Below are 18,108 nucleotides of genomic sequence, written 5' to 3'. Positions count from 1 at the left end.
AGGTCCCTGATGCTTTGCCGAGCTTGTTTTTTTAAGTAGGTGCTTTAGACCACTGAGCCATCTCTCCAGCCCTCCAGCATCATTTATTAAAGAAGCTGTCTTTCTTCCAGTGAATGTGTTTGCCACCTTTGCCAAAATAAAGTGGCAGAGCGCGTCTGGAGTTGTTTCTGTGTCTTCCAATCTGTCCCCTGGTCCTTGGCTCTGTTTTTGGGCCAGCACTATGCTGTTTTTATCACAGTAAATTTGTAGTATAATTTCAAGTCAGAGATTATGTGTCCCTGTCTTGCCTTAGTGGCCCAGAATTGCCTTTGCTATTCTAGGTCTCTTCTGGTTGCAAATGAATTTTAGGATTGTTTTCTTGAATTCTGTGAGTTACGCTGTTAGAATTTTGGTTGGAACTGCATTAAATCTGTATAACAGTTCTGGAAGTACGGCCATTTTCACTATACTGGTTCTTCCTACCCCAGAGCAAGGGATATCTTTCCATTTTCTGAAATCCTCCTCAACCTCCTTTTTCAGAGGACTACAGTGATTTGTAGGTTTTGCATTCAGAGTGTATGAGCCCTGCAGCACTTCTTCTTTTTCAATACTGTTTTGCCTATTCAGGGCCCACGGCAGTTGCACGTGAATTTGAGAACCAGCTTCCTCACTTACGTAAGGAACAAGGCAGCGGGGTTTTGACGGAAATTTCAGTGAGCACGCATCACTTTGAGGCATGCTGCCCCTAAGACACTCTCTTTCAATCCATGAACATGGGATTCCTTTCCACTGCAGTAATCTTTACCTTTTTCAGCAGCATGTCATGGCTTTCAGTGTCCACGTCTTTTTGATCTCTTGGGTTACATTTATTCCTACTTTATTCTTTTCAGTTCTACTACCAATCTCACATTAAATGACATTTATTTTTGCATGTATTGGAATATTACTCAGCCTTTTAAGGAGGAAGAAAATTTGGATATCTGCTGAAGTTCAGAATTTCATGGGCGAACCCTGATATTATTGCAAGCAAAATAATCAAGACATAAAAGGACAAGCCCTGTGTGAGTCTACTGAAAGAGGTCCCGAGAGTAGTCAGATCCACAGAGATAGAAGGGAACGTGGTAGGAGGAGAGGACGGGGAGTCACGGTCAGTGCAGACAGCTTCAGTTAGGGACAGAGCTGGCTGGTGGTGATGGCTGCGCACTCTGACTGTTCATCATAGCAGTGAAAGGTGCACTCAGCAGGGGTCAGGGTGGTAAGTCGTGCTATGCATACTTTATCAAAATCATAAAGGACTATTTGTTACTCAGCTTTCTACTTACATAAGCTTTATCTGACATATCCAGAAATTTTATAAATTTGTAAAGTAAATACACAGTAGTTGGTAACAATTTTTTATTCACTGGGGATGTTTTACATGTTATTTCAGGTTTTCCTCTTAAATTCCTTACTGCCTTGACCAAAGGTATAAATGCTGCAGCAGGCCGTTTATATCATTGAGCATGCAAAGGTTCACCCCTACTAGGCGAGACTATGATTTTAAATCAATTCCTTAATTCTGGATATTCACCTCCCAAAAAAAATTCAAAATTTTTTTTGTTACAAGTAAGAATTTAGGATTTTTTTTTTAAGGGGCTGGCTCAGAATGCCTTCAGGGCATGTTTGGCTGGCTGGAGTTGTGGGGATCGAACCACAGCAACCTGAGGCTGACTGCTTTGTTGAAGCAGCCACTGAAACAACTGAGCTACGGGGCAGGCCCCTCAAGTACGAATTTAGGGCTAATCTTTATAAATATACATGTACTCTTTGTGAGACCAAGGCAGCAAAACTCTACAGCAGGCTTCAGGCTACCAGACACAGGCCCCGGGGCACACTGCTGGATAAAGGGGTTGCCTCGCTGCCCTGCTGTGGAGGCACACAGGCAGCACGAACCCCACTGACACAAGGGCCTAGACCAGCAAACCTACAGAAATGGAAGGCGGTGGTGCCCCTAGGGCATGCACGAGTGATTGCAGAGTTGCTGCAGATGTGGAAAGGTCGTGGCCTATCTTTGTGGGTGACAACAATGTGTTCAGGAGGACACAGGCTCTGTCCTGCGCATCCTGTGCTCAGGCATGGGCAGCAAGGGGAGGCAACAAACGGCTGTGCACAGTGGGACACCAGGAACCTCGTGTGCCGGGGTCACTGGCTGCCTGGGTTACTGCAGAAGCACTGCTGCCTAAGCACAGCCTGGGCGCCCTCGGCCACACTCGGCTGGGAGCGTGGCAGGCAGAGCTGGAAGGGGCAGCAGGCTGCTGTGGACATGAAGGCCTGGACAGGGGCGGGCACTACAGAGTCTGAGGAAAGCCACCCTCGAGGCCAGGGCAGTGTGCGAAGGGCGAGCCAAGCTCAGGGCTCCACATGAGGTACCTGCGGGGGTCTGTCAGAAAGAGGAGCGGGACTCCCCCATCTCCCCAAGGCCATGCCAGTCCCCCAGGGGCAGGGCCCCTGAAGACTCCCAGACCTGCCCTGCTGACAAAATGCCCTGCTCCAAGGAGCTCTGTTCTTTTTTTCAAACAAAGCAAAGAGATAAGGTCCAAAAAGGCTCATCGGATCCATCAAAACAAGTCTGGCCACACAGAGGCCTTCTCCTAGGATGAAAACCATGTAATAGAGTCACAAGGCCATTGAAGGAGCTCTGTGGGCCAGGTGGGGCCACCTGCACCCTCAGGCCCCATCACTCTAAGCCGCTTTGTGTTGACCACATGAAGTGTGCTGGAACACTGGTCCTCCCACTTTAACACGCTCAGGCGAAGAGAAATCCCCAAATGCTATCAATTAATAAAAGAACTTAAAGTGACCTCTCCAGCCCCTCCATGTGACAGGACCTGGCCTGCTGTGTCAGTCTGCCAACCTGAGGAAAGAACAAAGCTCTGAGGAAAGAGGGAGAAGAGGAGGAGGGTGGCCAGGACACTGAGCCATTGGAAGGTTCCAGAAAAGCACTGAGAGTTGAACAGTGCCAAGAAGACTTCCCAGAAATGTCCCAAGAAGCAACTGAGAGGACACAGACAGCCAGATGGACTGGCCAGGGCATTGGATGCTCTCTAACTCTACCTGTCCCATTGCAGAAGGAGGCCCCTCCATCCTGTGCAGACAGAACATGGTCCTGCGCTGTCCTACTACCCCACCCACGCTCTTCCACGTACTCTACACACAACAGAAGGCTGTGTGTTTGGTGCCTTGGACCTCTTCTCCTGGCTTAGCGCCACCACGCACTCCCCAGCCACATCACAGACATTCACACCTCCTATGGTATCTATCCCTGGATTCCCCACCCCAGTCTGCTCGCTCTGCACCTGCAAGCCAGTTGTCCAAAGCACCACTTTCCTGGGCATGAAGGTCCCCCTCAAGTCTCCTCCTCAGGGACATTACCTGGCTATAGGAAAGCAGGTCCACGTCTGGAGTTGGGGTAAGCAACAGGGATCAAGTCCAAGATACCCAGGCCGTGCCTTGGAAATGCTCTGCAGGTGCCTCAACACACCTGGCCCTGGGTATGGAGGGCCCCAGTCCAGGGGCTGCCTCATGTCCCTGAGCCCCCCAGGTCATGAAGACTGCCAGTGAGCTCCTATTCTCCCCATGTCTGGTATCCCTTGCCAACAAGAAGACTCCTCACCAGGCAGCCCCACAGCAAGCATCCCACCCATCTGTTGGTCGCCCCCCCCCCACTAACTCAAGAGTCGGGCCTACCAGAGCACCTTGTCTTCCTGTTACTGCAGAGCCCCTGCATGACTTTCTACCCTGGAGGTCACTGCCACAGTGTCTGTGACAGTGAGCTGCTGTCCATCACACCTGTCCCGTGGCAGGTGACAAGGGTCCAGCCACCTTGCTCCCTCCCACACAAAGTTAAGTAAGTGGTGCTATGGTCACTCAGCCTCCCGTCTGCTGGGGAGCCCCAGTGGCCCATCTGGTGACTGCTCTGGAAAGCTGAGGGACAGGCCGTGTTACAGCTTCTACCCAGATGTTCCCCCAAAGCGCAAATGCTCACAGCTCACAGGTGAGGCTTTGAGGAGGGGATGGGATCATGGGTGCAATTCTGGGAAGGGGAGAGCCACTGTGACCGTCACCCTCAAGGCACACAGCCCTTGTCCTCTCTTGATAGCTACCGCTGCCTCTCCTGCCATGGACTGTTCCCCTCTGTGCCACCCCTCTGCCATGCCACCCAGCTGAGAGCCAGACTATGGGCTAAGACCTCGAGAACTGTGAGCTAAGCAAAGGCTCTCCTCCTTTCACTTGTGGGTGTCAGATTTGGCGTCTCAACACCAGGGAAGTAATTGAGACGGTACAAGGTTTGTAGCCGACAGGCACAAGGGGCACTTACCACACGATGGCCAGTCGGGGGATGGTGAACATGAGCGCTGGCTCGTAGTCGTCGATCATGTCCTGGGTGAGGTACCCGCAGTCCAGGGCCCTGGCCAGGGAGAGGGAGTGAGCGGCACATCCAGGGCTGGACGGACCGAGTGGGGGCAAGAGAAGGGTGCACTGACCCCCACCTGAGTCCACTGCACCCCTTACCCACGTAGAGGCTAATGTTGGAAAGGCTGCAGAGGGCAGACGGCCCTGGAAGAGGCGGTGAGGTGCAGTCTGTCTTCCACCTGCCTTGCCTCAGCCCAGGAAGGGAGCAGAAATGTGGGGAGCAGGCGAAGTGAGTAGGGATAGTGCTGAGCCCCAGGAAGCCAGCCAGGTGAGCTTCGCCTAACCGGGGGTTTGGAGCACTTCAGCACCAAGAATACATGCGGGACAGGCATCTCCTCACAAGGGACACCTCCTGAGGATTGGGGCTGCTGTCCCTTTCCAGCATAGCAGGGGCCTTCTCCATGCCAGGTGAGCAGGTACAGTTGCCAGGGGCTGTGAGATCAGCAGCACTTCCTGTCATCTCATTTTCTAGCACCTGGAAATCTCTCTCAAAGAATCAGCAGTGAATGATCTGTCTTTTCAAAATAACAAACTTGGGGCCAGGAGCTAGCAGTACACTGGCAAGCGCGAGGTCCTGAGTTCAATTTCCAGTACTGCTCCTCAAAAAACAAACTTGTGATGTGAGGCTGGTCAATTTTCAAAACTTACTAACACCACAGCGGAAGACTTGACCCCCACATACCCTCAGAAAACCTGGCTTTGATTGCACTGATGCGTCACGCCCAAAAGTGTGCTCGGCAGGCCTGAAGCCCAGAGAGGGCCTCATCGTGGGCTGTCACGACAAGGAGCCAGGCGGTGGGCAGGTGGGGGCAGGGTGCTCCTGCCTACGGGCCATCCTGCCAGCCTCCCTCCCTGCACATGAGTCACCAGCTGCACAATCCCTCTGGCTGGAGAAAAGGTGGACCAACGATCAACTGGGAGGCCTTGCTCTCTGCCACCGGCAGCAAGAGCAGGCTAGGCCCCGGCGAGGCCCACCGGGCTTCCCGCGCCAGCTTACCGCTCCACAGTCTCGCAGAACAGCACGATGACCTCCTGCTGCGCGTAGTACTCCCTGGGGGACTTCACAGGCACCATGGCTGACACGTAGCTGCAGGCACAGCAAGGCGTATCAGGCCCCGAGCCACCTGGGCCTCCCCAAAATGAGCTCGCGACCCCAACCCTCAGCAGTGCCATCAGGATCACGGCCACAGCTGTCGGCTTTGCAGTGACGTCTCAAGCAAGGCTCTCCTGGGGCAGGCCCAGGGCCGCCTCAGACCGCTCTGCACTGTTTCCCCCAAGCCATCCCTCCGCTGGGCAGCTGCCTCTCCCTGGGCCCAGTCTGACGCCGGAGCAAGTGTGCAAGTGTGCAAGTGTGAGCATCGGACAGCCCTGTGCGCCCATCGTAGCAGTCGGCCACGTGGAGCCCTGCACCCAGAGCAAGGCCAGCTGGGCGCAGGGACTCGGGGCAGCCGCCAGCTCCCCAGAGTGCATTCTTTCCTTCTAAGACACCGATTCTAACCCTTTCTTGCTATGAAAGTCCATTTGGAAAACCAAAGAAGAAAGTAAAGCCCAACGGTTGGCACTCTCGTTTCCCAGACAGCCTTGCCAGAGGGCCTGCCAGAGACTACACAGCTCGGGATGCACGAGCGCGGCTCCCCACGTGCCCAGCCCTCCCTCACCTGCGGCGAGCTGTGCTGCCAGAGGGACCCCTCTAGGTCCTGACCCCAAGTCCACGCCACCAGAGCTCTCTGGCCAAAGACCCCTCTGCTCGCATCCCTCCCTGGAGGCCCTCAGCCCACACCAGCAAGGGCACCAAGCCCTCACGTGCTGCTCCTTGCTAGGCTCCTTGTGGTTTTCCACACTTTGTTTCTTGGGCTTTGGTTTTTCAGGGTTTTCCTTCCAGCACTAAGGATTAAACCCAGGTCCTTTGTACTGAGCTGAATCCCCTACTCCACCCATTTTTAAAATAAGGTCTTGCTGAGTCACTAAATTGTCCAGGTTGGGATTGAACTGTGGATCTGCCTGCCTCAGCCTCCCAGAATGCTGGGATTACGGGCCTGCCTGGAATGGTGGAATTCACTGGCTGGAAGTATGGGGGACCACCCATCCCCGAGAACTGGCACATGGGCCTAGTGCAAAGGCTGTGACTCCCACACTCAGGGCACCTGCCAGGGTCACCAGGGTCACCTGAGCTCGAACTCGGCAAACAGGACATCAAAATGCCTGAGCGCCTCCCGCATCTTCTCCGTGTAGGTGCTGAGGTCACGCAGCGCCTGGTCCCGGAGGGCCCCGCGCACGTCTTCCAGGCTGCGCGTCAGCTCCTTGGCCAGCGGCCGCATGGCCACACTCTCCAGCTCCCGGTTCATGATGATGGAGCCAGCAGCCAGGCACTGCGAGCAGAGGGTGCGCTGAGGGACCCCTGGGACCTCCGGAGGCCCTGTCCTTGGGGCCCAGCCCAGCGCCCCCGGCCTCAGTGGCCCCCTGCTCCTAGTCCCCTCCGGGGCTCCTCGTAAGTCCAGAGCAAACGTGGCAGCAGCAATACTGTGCCTTCCTGTGACACCATGGTCCCCATCTGTCCCCCAGGGCAGGCAGACAGGGAGGGGCGGGCTTTGTGCAGGGGCCGTGAGGTGATCCTGTCCCTTCCAGTGCTGCCCGAGCTGACTGTCTCACAGTCAGGAGTTTCCAGAGGCCAGGCAGGCGACAGTGCAGGCTGCCGGCTCCCAGAGCGTGCGCTCCTGGCGGGCGGGCAGTCACAGACACTGTTAGTGCACACAGGGCTCAGGGACACCTGACAGCCCCTACACGCACACTTGGGGCCTGGTAGGCCCTCAACTCCCACCGGGCTGAGGGGCCCCCCTGCACCCACAAACCCCACATGTGCTAGGCTCCAGAGTGGGGCACAAACAAAATTCTGCCAGCTGCTCTTAGGCTGTGGAGTACAGCAGGACCCTGGAGGCCATGAGAGACATGGGTTCCTGCACACAAACAGGGCAGTCACCAGCCCATCCTGTCAGCGAGTCAGACAAGAAGCAACCTCCTAGGTGACTGAGGAAGAGAGGAGCTGGTTCCCCAGAACAGCAGGGAGCTGTGGGCACCACGGTCAGAGACTGCACCTACATTCGGGCACCTGGCCCAGCAGCTGGCAGCTCACGCCTCCTCTGGCACCACTCACAGCGCCCTCTGCCTGGGGCCCCTTTAGAAAGTAGGGCACCAAGGTGGGAGAGGGTGCCCCCGCAGCAGGCAGGCAGAGGCTGGTTAGAACCAGGCAGGGCCGGGGAGACCAGGGAGGTGTGGAGGGAAGGCCAGAAAGGAGGAGGAGGTCCAGAGCCAAGGGGCACACTCAGAGCCCTGGAGCCCCCAGGTGAGGACTGCAAGGCCGAGGAGAAGTGGGGGGTCACAGGAAGCCACTGGGCTGGGGAGACACAGTCCTGCTATCAGGCAGGGTACTTCCTCTCAGTGCCTCAGTTTCCTCTTCGACAGATGAACATAAAACTCTGACCTACTCCTGGCAGATGTGGCAAGAGTAAAGGCCCCGCAGAGCCCACAAACTGTCATCGCTGCTACAAGTAGGGGAGGGAACTGCCAGTGTGCGTGTGCGTGTGCGCGTGTAGGTGTACCAGCAATGGAATCCAGAGCTGTGCATGTGCCAGGCAAGTGCTCTGCCACTGAGATCCACCCCTGGTCCTTTGATCAAACTAATTTTTATTTTGCAACAGGGTCTCACTAAGTTGCCCAGGTTGGGCTTGAACTTTTGATCCTCCTGCCTCAGCCTTCTGAGTAGCTGGGATGATGGGGCACACCACCACACCAGCTGGAACTCCTATCCTCAACACTAGAGTTACTGCTCCTGAGAACCAGGTGTGGGTGTCCTGGACGTCTGGGGCCCTAAGCCCCCAAGAAGCTACAGGAAGCTTCACTTGCATGTGCTGCCTTGGGGCGCAGGTTCATGGCTCCCCCTGCTCTCCTAGGGGCACTGTGGCCTCACAGTGTAAGCTACCTCAGCACCGAACCACAGCTGGCCAGCCAGGTTGTCGTGCCGGATCTCCTCGGGGAACTTGACACAGAAGTCCCGGGGGGCACGGTCCTGGGGGATGCACTCGTCCATGATCTGGTTGATGATGTTTAACACGTTGTCCTGAAAGAGAACGGAGACAGCACTCATCACTGCCCGGCCGGCGGCTGTCAAGCCCCATGGGAAACGGGCACAGTGGCAACCGAGGCACACAGCTGCGCTTCCTGTATGATTGTTAGGAAAGAGCCACACAGTCCAGGCATCTGGAGGGGAGGAGGCTCCACCCTGCTCGGCAGCGTGACACCAGTGTGTGCACTAGCACACAGCGCGGCCACAGCATCCTGAGTTCCCGCGTGTGTTGATTCTGGGGACACTTCACAGGCACTAGGCAGGAATCCCACGCCTTGGGGACCCAGGACCTGGGCCAGCACCACCCACTTCTCCCATCGTTGCAGCTCTGTCTGCAAAATGGAAAGCACAGCTCCGGCTGCCCAGAGGCTGGAGTGAGCTAACGCTTGCAAAACTCTCAGCGGCTCTGTCCTTTCTCATCTGAGCCTCAGGACACATTGAGGCGATTTTAAAGACTCTTCAAAGTTATTTTACTCCCTGCTGCTCCAAACAGAAAGCACAGCAGCAGCCTGTTCAGCTGCCCAAATCCCATCCTCCTTTCCTTTAAAATTGCCTACTTTAAACACAGACCTTTAATTCCACTGGATGACAAGAGAATTGCATGCTTAAAGATTTTTCCTTTAATTTTCTGAAATACAAGATTATTAATGCACATTCATCACAGGAAGCTGGAAGGTGACATGGAGGGAGGCAGGGAAACTCCCCGGTGGAAACGTCCTTCCGGCAGGGCCTGTGGCTTTCCCATTTCCACCCCTGTACCCCGCCGGCCTGCTCCTGACCCGAGCTGAGACTTGGGAGCACCTGACTTTGTTCTGTGCTGCTGTCGATGGAGAGCGAACCACCTCAACTGTCCCGGCTCAGCTCCCGCTGGAGGCCTGCGAGACCACCCAGCCTCTGCTGCAGGCCACGCTATGTTTCTACTTCTGCACCGGAAATATTGCTGCCATTGCCGTGGGCTGCTCTAAGCTGGGGGTAATTTCCCCAGGAGCCACGGACTCCTAGCAGTGGAATCAGGAAGCCTCCAGGCTCTGAGTCGGTGCTGCCAGACCGGTGGTCCTAGTCTTCGTAAGGCCTTGCCTACTGGTCACTTGACAAAGCTCTGCACCATCCTCCGCGTTCCCAGAGACGCCCCTGCGCGTCTGGCGCATGGGAAGGAAACGTGTCAGCAGAGATATTTTTAGCAGCGGTTTGCAGGGCCTCTGTTTATTATGCAGCAGTGGCTCAGGCACTGTTTGTCAGCCGCAGTGTGGTCACGTCACCCTGTCAAGGCTGCATGCACTGCCCAGCACCTGTCCTTCCTGTCAGCTCTCCTCGCTGCTTCCAGCTCTGGGTCTCTGAGGTGAACCATGCTGTACCCTACCCAGCACTGTTCCTCCCACTCCAGCCACCCACCTCTTTGGTCTGCGTCGCCAGAACCGCCATGGCCAACCCTGAGAAGTCCCTGCAGGGTGCGAGCAGTTGGTATAGCCTGGAGTTGCCAGGCCCTGGCTATTCCATCCCGTGCTCACTACTCACCTGGCAGGAGCGGAACTGGCTGACAAGCAGTGTACAGCGCTGGGGGTCCTTCCTCCCGTCCAGGCTGTCCAGCTCCGCGGCCACCTGGTTCAGCTCCTCGTCAGCATAGTAGAACTGGGCCAGCAGCTGTGGGTCGGACCTCTGGGGAGAGAGATGCTGGGCGTGTAAGAGAGGCCTGAGGGTCACTGCCCGGGCAAGCCCCCAGCCCAGAACCTCCCGCCTGAGGAGCAGCCAGCTCTCCTAGCAGATTCCTGCACACAGAAGCATCTCAGCACACATCCGGGGCAGAGCTACAGGACACCACAGCCAGGCGGGGGTCACCTCTCAGACTTGGCTCGGACCCTGACCCCAGGTCTTCATCCAACATAGACCAGGGCTCTGTGAGGAACAGGGTCAGGAACTGCAGGATGATGAAATGGCTCTTAGGAAAGATTATATTCACAGATCTGACCTGAAACGGTCAACAAGGGCAGTGGCCCAGGGCAAGACAATGCATACTCCACTGAAATGCTGAAGCAGACAGTGCCCAGCAGCTCGCCAGCCCTGCCGGCACGGCCTCCAGCCCAGGAAGTGCCTCTATTCAGGGCTCCCCTTCCCTAGACTTGGAGAGGCTCAGGTCTGGGTCTCATGACACCACACCGAGCGTCCTTAATTGGGCCTGCTGGTCTCCGCCCCTCACTCCACACAGAGCCTGTGCAGGCCCCATAGCACCCGGTGCCAGCGGCCCCTTCCCTGGATGTGAGACTCCAGGAGCAAGAGCAGCACAGGGAAGGGTCAAGCAGCCTTTGCATGAGGGCTACAGAAGGTGTCCTTGCTGTATGAATATCCAGGGAAGGGCGCAGGAGAGCAACCACCCCCGGGCACAAATGTCACGGTGGCTCTGTGACAGACAGGCTGTGCTGCCAAGTGTGCACACGCACCCCACACAAGCCGCCCCTGGACTCCCTCTCCTCTGCCTGGGAATACTGGCAAGACTGGTGCCCAAATGTAACTCCTCTGCATCACTGTTAGTTTCTGCCCCAGCCCCACTGCCCCTACTCTCTGGCCCCTGGCCTCTCTCCACACAGCCTTGTCCCAGAGAAGCTTTTCCTGAGCCGCAAGGCCTCGGCCACAAGGGACATGAGTTTTCCCAGGACTTTCCAGGGAGGCTGGGGAGACCCCTGTCCATCCAACAGCTGCTCTATGTAGGGCTGGGCTGATGTCAGCAGATGCTGGAGGCAGGGATGAGAAGGCACCGAGCCGTATCACCCCCACCACGTGTGGCCAACGGTCTGGGGTCCTGCCAAGGCCATGAGCCTCAGTTCCCCCAACCCGTGGCCGCTCTGTGATAAAGCTGGACCCAGACTGCATCAGTGTGTGGCAGGCAGGTTGCTGGCTCGGTACACCCCAGGGGCAGGGCCGGCACAGCATGAGGGACCAGGAATTGAACCCTGGTCCCTGCACTTGCCAAAGCAGGTGCTTAGTCTGCTGAACTATTGCGCTGGCCCTCGGCTCTGAATTTAGAGCACTGGATCCTGACAGCTCCAGGAAGCAAAACCTCTGCTGCACAAAAAAGGGCATAACAAGCAGGCTGCTCAAGCTGTGGAGACAAAGGATGACCCAAGAGCCTTCCTACCTGGCCCCGAAGACCTCCCCGGGCACAGGTAGTCCTTGAAGTAACTGTACAACTTCTGGGTCAGCTGGGGTACGCCCTCCAGTCAGCAGGGGAGCAAGTGCAGAAACCACAGAGGTGCACAAAACATGGTAACGGCCACGGTGTCACACGTCCCACCTGTCACCATCCCACTTGAAGGAAGGGGCTGAGCCTCCAGGGCCACATATGTCCCCAGGGCTGGGGCGACCACACACTCACTCCTCTGTCCTGGATGGGCTGACAAACAGCTGTGTGAGTGCATGTGTGTGTGTGCACGTGTGTGTGCAATTGAGCATGTACAAGGTATGCGCATGCATGTGCATATGATTGCTATGTGCAAATGTGTGTGCTAAGCCCACGCACCTTCTGTGTAAGCATGCCTTGCGTGTGTACAGCTCAGTGTGGCTGTGTGTGCACTTGTGCTCATCCTGGGGTGGGGCCAGGGTGGAGCCCGCTGGTGTTTCAAATGGGCTCCCTCAGCCTCAGGGTCAAGGCCACCCCTGTCCTCTACCTCACGACCCGCAGCGCTGTTCACTGCACAGCTGAGCCCTCGTGGGATGGCCATACACCCCAGTGACTAAAAAGAACATCAATAGAAGGAAAGCCATGTCGCCTAGGCCAGAGCAGAGACCCCAGAGCCAGGTGACAGGACAAAGGAGCCCCACTGTACTGGTTAGCTTTAACTGTGTCCACCTAACTGGCTGTGATGCTCCCAGAGATTAGGAGAGCACCCTTGGGTGTGTCTGTGCGGGTCCTGAGATCTGCCCTTGGGGATAATTCTGGGCCCTCCCCTTCCTCTCTGGTGCTGTTTCCAGCCTCCAGGACCTGAGCATTTTGCTCCGCCCGGCCCGTCTGCCCTGACGCAGCTGTCTGAGAGCCAGACAGCCATGGACTGTAGCCTCTGAATCCAGGAGCCAAATAAACTTCCTCTCCCTTATGTCACGGGTGTCAGGCATCTCAGCGACAGACATGCTACAGAATACACTCCCGGTCCTCAGTGCCAGGAGGGGAACACAATCAGACGTCAGAGCAGAGGAAAGCCCAACAGCTGCAGGCGCTACGCCCGCATCCCTAGTGAATGCTGGATCGCTAGCATCTCTAACTCCTCGCTGGCTCTCACTCATTTTCCAAAGGCCGAGATGGGGCTGGCTGCTGTCATGAGACTGCCAGCACAATGGTCCTCATCAGCACATAGAGGGAGCCCTGAGCACACAGCACCAGCAGGGCAGGTGCCACCAGGACAGGCGTCCCCAGGGAAAATGCTAGAAAGGAGCCCTGTCAACAAAGCAGGGGATGCAAGAACCACATGGGGCAGCTGTGTTAGTGCCTCACAAGCACAGTGGGCCTAATGGCTGGCCCACAAGGGACTCTGGCTCCAGGTTCCATTCAGCAGGACACCTGATGCCGCTACAGGGAAGCCGAGTCCTTCCTGGGAAAAGGGCCACATGTGTCTCCAGGGCCCCTTCATTCTGCCTCAGGGGCAGCTGGTGCCCCAAAGGTTTCTCATAGGGCTGAGATATCCCCAGGCACAGAGATCCCCTGCCAGAGGGGTCAGATTGGCACTGTGACCTTATACGCTGAACTGTGCCCCCTTCATACACTGAAGCCCTAACCCCTGGGACTGCACAGTGTGACTGCACTTAGGGAGAGGACCTGTGAGGAGGTGACTACAGTAAAAGGAGGTCCTTAGAGTAGGTCCTCTTCAATATGCCCAGTATCCCCCCCCACCACCACCACCACCAGGAAGAGACGGACCGCAGATGGATGCACGCAGAGGGGGGCCATGAAGACATGGGGGACCGCCTGCCTGCAGGACTGAGGGCTGGGCTGCTACCATGGAAGTTGCCTGTTCCAGGCTCTTACTTACTTGCTTATTATTTTTTATACATTTGGTACAAGGTCTCATTATAAGCTTGGACTCATAGTGATCCTCCTGCTTTCAGCATCCCTAGCACTGGGATTACAGGCGTATCCACTATGCTCAGGCCAGGTCACTGGCTCAGCATGCCCAGGGGTTGGGCCAGCACAGCAAGTGGTGCCGGCGATCAAATCCTGGTCCCTGCACTTGCCTAAGCATGCGCTCAGTCTGCTAAGCTATCTCACCGGCCCCCAGGTTCCTTTAGAGAGGCCCAGATGCAGATCCACGCAGGTTCCCTAGGAGCAGGGCTCTGGCCCTCAGCCACAGTGGTGTCCACCAAGGAGGACCAGCTGCCCATGACTGTCAGTGACACCCTCAGAAAGTCCTAAGTGACTCTACTCAAAGGTAAAACTCAAGATCTCCAAAAGCTGTTTGTGGGGCTGGCTCAAGCCTCCCCAAAAGAGCCTGCAGACCCCGCCTGCCGAAAGCCCCTCTCAGCATAGGCATCAGGGCCATTTAAAATGACTTTGTAGTCATCTGCAGTTCCTTTGATGTGGGGAAACAGCAAGGATATCTGTGATCACCAGATGCAGAGCTCTGGGGGACAAGGGACAGCACAAATAAGGCACCCAAGCCCACCCACACGCACGGAGATCTCAAGTGAGAATAGGCTCCACACGCCCCTTGGGAAGGGCCCCACAGACACGCAGGGGCTGTGGATCTGACAGAGGCGCACATAGGCAGGCGCCCTTTTGCTACCAGATGTAGGTGAGAACACTTAGCAAAACTAGAGAACTTGGTTCCACATGCACACTCACGAGACACACACATATACACACTGAGCAGAAGAAATTAAAAATATTCAGAAAAAAAACGCAGCTAAAATAGGCAAGGCCCACCCTTTTGGTGACACGCTGTCTGCAGCCCCCACAGGACTGGTACTTGGGACAGAAGAGTCCAAGTCTGCAGTCTGCTGGCAGTGATTAACAAAGCTGATAAAATTCAATTTGTTCTAACAGAATCCAGAAAAAAATCAAGGACACTAAATTTCCATTTCTAAGTATGCAGAACATGAGGCAAGCGGTTAGTCTGGCCTGCGCATCACCTGGAGAAAGCACGGACTGTGAGGGGCTCGGCTGCTGCTGGGGACGCACGCCGGGACTGAGGGCAGCACAGAGCCGGCGTGCCATGCACAAAAGTGGCCCGCACCAGCCCACGCACTAACATTTTAACACTCAGTATTCAAGTTTCTAATAGCCCCAAAGTAAAATGTTCAGGACAAAGGGAACTGGCTGGGAAGACAGTCTACTAAAATTTGTGAGCTAGCATTGCAAGATAATAGATTGGAGCACAGGAGAAACGTCTTCTTTTTTTTTTTAGACGGGCTCACTGTGTTGTGCAGGCTGGCCTTGACCTCATGATCCTCCAGCCTCAGCCTCCTGAGGGCTGGAATTAGGGGCTGCTGCTGGAGGAATGTCTTTTAATCATGCCATGGGAGAGTACGATCTCAAGGTAAATCATAGCTGTAGAAGTTTTTACACTCAAAGAAAACAAGACTGGGGCTGAAGAAGGAAGCCTTTAGTTAGAGGTGATGCCCCTGCCAAGCACCACTGTGGAAGGCAGAAGCGCCCAACGCGGAGCCAAAGCAGCTGTGTACTCACCGCCGCAGGGCAGGATGGGCCACCCAGACCCGGCACGTACAGCGCTAGATCGCTATCCAGGCACGGCCGGTCCCTGCGCAGTGTGCAGATGTGGCCGTGGAGTGGGATGACCTGGAGCACACGGGGCTGCCCAGCACGCTGCCCACACTGCTGGCCACCCCAAGAGGGACTGGGGCATGGCCCGAGCAGAGCACTGCTCCCGACAGCCTCCTGCAAAATGGCCCTGTGTGCCTTCAACCCATGCCAGACTGAAGCTCACAAAGGCAGCGCTGGCTGGCTGGCACATCTGACACCAGAGCCAGATTCCCCAGGGCACTGAGCCCCCACCAGCCTCTCTGCATGGAAGAGGAGGGGTACGAGCGCCAGGACCAGATCCCTCTCACACTCCTGCTCCCCCAGCATGGCCTTGAAGGACGCCTGTGTCACTCCACAGTGGTAGCATGACAGACTTGGCCACACTGCAGGAGAGGACAGCAGTGGGCAGGTGGCAAGACAGGAGGGTGGGACAGATGGCAGGACAGGTGGCTCAGCAGACCTGAGAGGACGCTCCAGTCCTGGGTAAGCCCAGCAACGAGTGAAGCCTGGCAGGCTCTGCACTCAGCCTGCCCCCAGCAGCTGCACCTAGGATGTGGACCCAGTTTTGAACACCAGTCCCCAAGATGAGCTGCCAGGTACAACCAGCCCCATGCTCAGCATCAGAGAATGCAGCGCACCAGATCCTAGAGATGGTGGACACACGTGGGCTTCAGGGAGGCACAGACCTAAGTGGGCAGAGGAGGGCAGGGTACCCAAGCGGCTGACCTGGACCTTGCTTTCCCTGAAGCCCAGGACTGTGCCCTCCAGTGAAGCTATGTGAGGCCTCTGGAGACATCCAAACCCGGCCCCCACCCTGCCAGCTGACCTTCAACCCCAACACAGGAACAGCGGCCCATGCTATGCCTGGCCATCAAGAAGACCTGACCTTTGAGGAACAGCAGGTCCCCCAGGCCAGGACTGCTCACAGCCTCCACGTACTGACCTAGGTGCTCCTGTGGTACCCACCACCCTTCCTCCCCTCAGGGGCTGGATGCCAAGACCTCGCTGAGCTGGTGGCACTGTCACCATCCACCAGCAGACAGACACTCATTTGGTCACAAGGGACGGTCTTGCTGTTTGGTTTACTAGCGGCCTCCATATGCCCATCTTTTGCACACTCTGCAAGACGCAGCAGGGAGACTGGCAGGAGATGGGGGAGGGCCCTTCTCACCCCGCCCCGAGCCGGGCTTCTGCTGGGCCACGGATCTGCTGTGGTTGGTGGCTGCACTGCTGGTCTCCAGACTGCTGCAGGGCTCGCTGCCCCGGGTGTGACCAGCTGTGCGTAGTGCAGCCTGCTCAGCCCACTGTGCCTCACAGAGCCGTGCACAGGGCATGGGAGCTGAGCGAGGCTGTCCTGGAACTGTGCGGCAGCACTGAGGGGTGTGCGAGTGCTGCTCTCAGGGACAGGCTCGCACTGCGCAGGCCTTCAGAACATTCACAGTAATGGGGACACGGGGCAGGGTAGTGTCATCAGGAATGGCTACAGGGCACAGTCATCAGGGCTTGGGTCTGTGTTCTAATCCTGCAGCAGATCTAGGGCATCCCCTGAAGTGCACATGTTCAGAGCCTGAGAGGTGATTAGGTCATAGGGGACTCCCAAGAGGAGGGGCCTGGTCGCAAAGGTGGGCTGCTGGAGGAGGGGCCTGGAGGGTCGTCCTCCTCCCTGGCTCCTCCCTCCTTCTGCTTCCTGGCCACCATGTGGGGAGCAACTGTCCCCTGCCCCAGCTCTTTCACTCTGCCTCTCAGCCATCCCGTTCCTGCCTTGGAGCCAGCTGACCATGGACTGAATCCTCTAAAACCTGTGAGCCAAAATAAACCTTTCCTCTATCTGTGGGTGTCAGCTCGGTGTCCCAGGGGTAGGGAATGCCCAGCTCAGCTTCACAGCTCCCATGTCTTCAAAAATGGCAAGTGGGGGTCAGGGAGATGGCTCAGTAGAATAAGCGCTTGCCTGGCAAGCACAAGGGCCTGAGTTCAATCCCTGGTTTCGCAAAAAAAAAAAAAAAAAAAAAAAATTGGCAGGTGAAATTGGGACTACAGCCAACTTCAGCACCACGTTGATCGCGCCTCCTTGGTGTTCATAGTCCGGGACCAACAGTGGCTTGCTCTCCTCCGCAGTCCTCACCCTCTCAGGCATGGCTTCCGGCTCAAGAGGCTCGGCTGGCAAAGACCTAGCCTACCCTCAGAGACCAAGGGGGGCCCAGGACGACCCTGCCCATCCAGCACACACACCTGTGGCAGGCACTGCAGTGGGACAGGGACATCCATGCAAGAGGAAGGCCATCTCCTGGCGGAGCCTGGGGAGAACAGCACCCAGCTGCCCCATGCAGTCGGAGAGGCTCATACGTAGATTCTGAGGCATCATGAACCTCACTCAAGCTTTGATAACCAGAGGATCCTACATGACATTTTATAAGAATAACCTTAGGGCCAGCAAAATGGCTCAGTGGATTAATGCACCTGCTTAGACAGGCAGGGGCAGGAGTTCGATCCCCCAGCCTGCCGTGCTGGCCCCGCCCCCCACTGGGGCATGCTAAGACAGTGATTGAGACTGGAGTGGTGGTGTGCGCCTGTAATCCCAGCACTCGGGAGGCTAAAAGTAGGAGGATCACTACGAGTCCCATCTGTGTAGTGAGACCCTATAGACCCTGTATTAAAAAAAAAGAAGAACAAGCTTGTGCAAAGCTGCTTCAGCATCATCGGAGGCAACTCCATGCCTCCGCAGTTTCACAGGCAGCCTGGTAAATTAGTGCCCAGAGCAGCTTTAGATGTTAGGAACAGTTTAAACACCGCTGTCTTGCCTGGAGGCACTCCTCCC

At 56.4% G+C, this 18,108-nt stretch overlaps 1 protein-coding gene across 5 annotated transcripts in view; it reads right to left on the bottom strand.

Moving 5' to 3' along the window:
• The window catches only part of Zfyve28 (zinc finger FYVE-type containing 28), a 49,503-nt gene extending 31,956 nt beyond the window's left edge, over positions 1–17,547 (bottom strand). For 3 of the 5 annotated variants that reach the window (XM_004624610.2, XM_023700112.1, XM_023700115.1), the window contains exons 1-6: positions 17,523–17,545; positions 10,067–10,207; positions 8,408–8,545; positions 6,598–6,800; positions 5,429–5,518; positions 4,337–4,426 (exon numbers count right to left, since the gene is read on the bottom strand). In XM_004624610.2, coding sequence (XP_004624667.1) covers positions 4,337–4,426; positions 5,429–5,518; positions 6,598–6,800; positions 8,408–8,515 — 491 coding nt within the window. In that variant the 5' untranslated portion in view covers positions 8,516–8,545; positions 10,067–10,207; positions 17,523–17,545. Of the gene's footprint in view, positions 1–4,336; positions 4,427–5,428; positions 5,519–6,597; positions 6,801–8,407; positions 8,546–10,066; positions 10,208–17,522 lie in introns of all 5 variants that reach the window. The other 2 variants (XR_002817863.1, XM_023700114.1) reach the window with 2 other exon arrangements.
• Positions 17,548–18,108: the final 561 nt, after the last annotated feature.

This window comes from Octodon degus, unplaced genomic scaffold, assembly GCF_000260255.1.
Source record: "Octodon degus isolate 3935 unplaced genomic scaffold, OctDeg1.0 scaffold00006, whole genome shotgun sequence".
NCBI lineage: Eukaryota > Metazoa > Chordata > Mammalia > Rodentia > Octodontidae > Octodon > Octodon degus.
The sequence above is the reverse complement of the archived record's forward strand: the minus strand, read 5'-3'. Positions and strand labels throughout refer to the sequence as shown.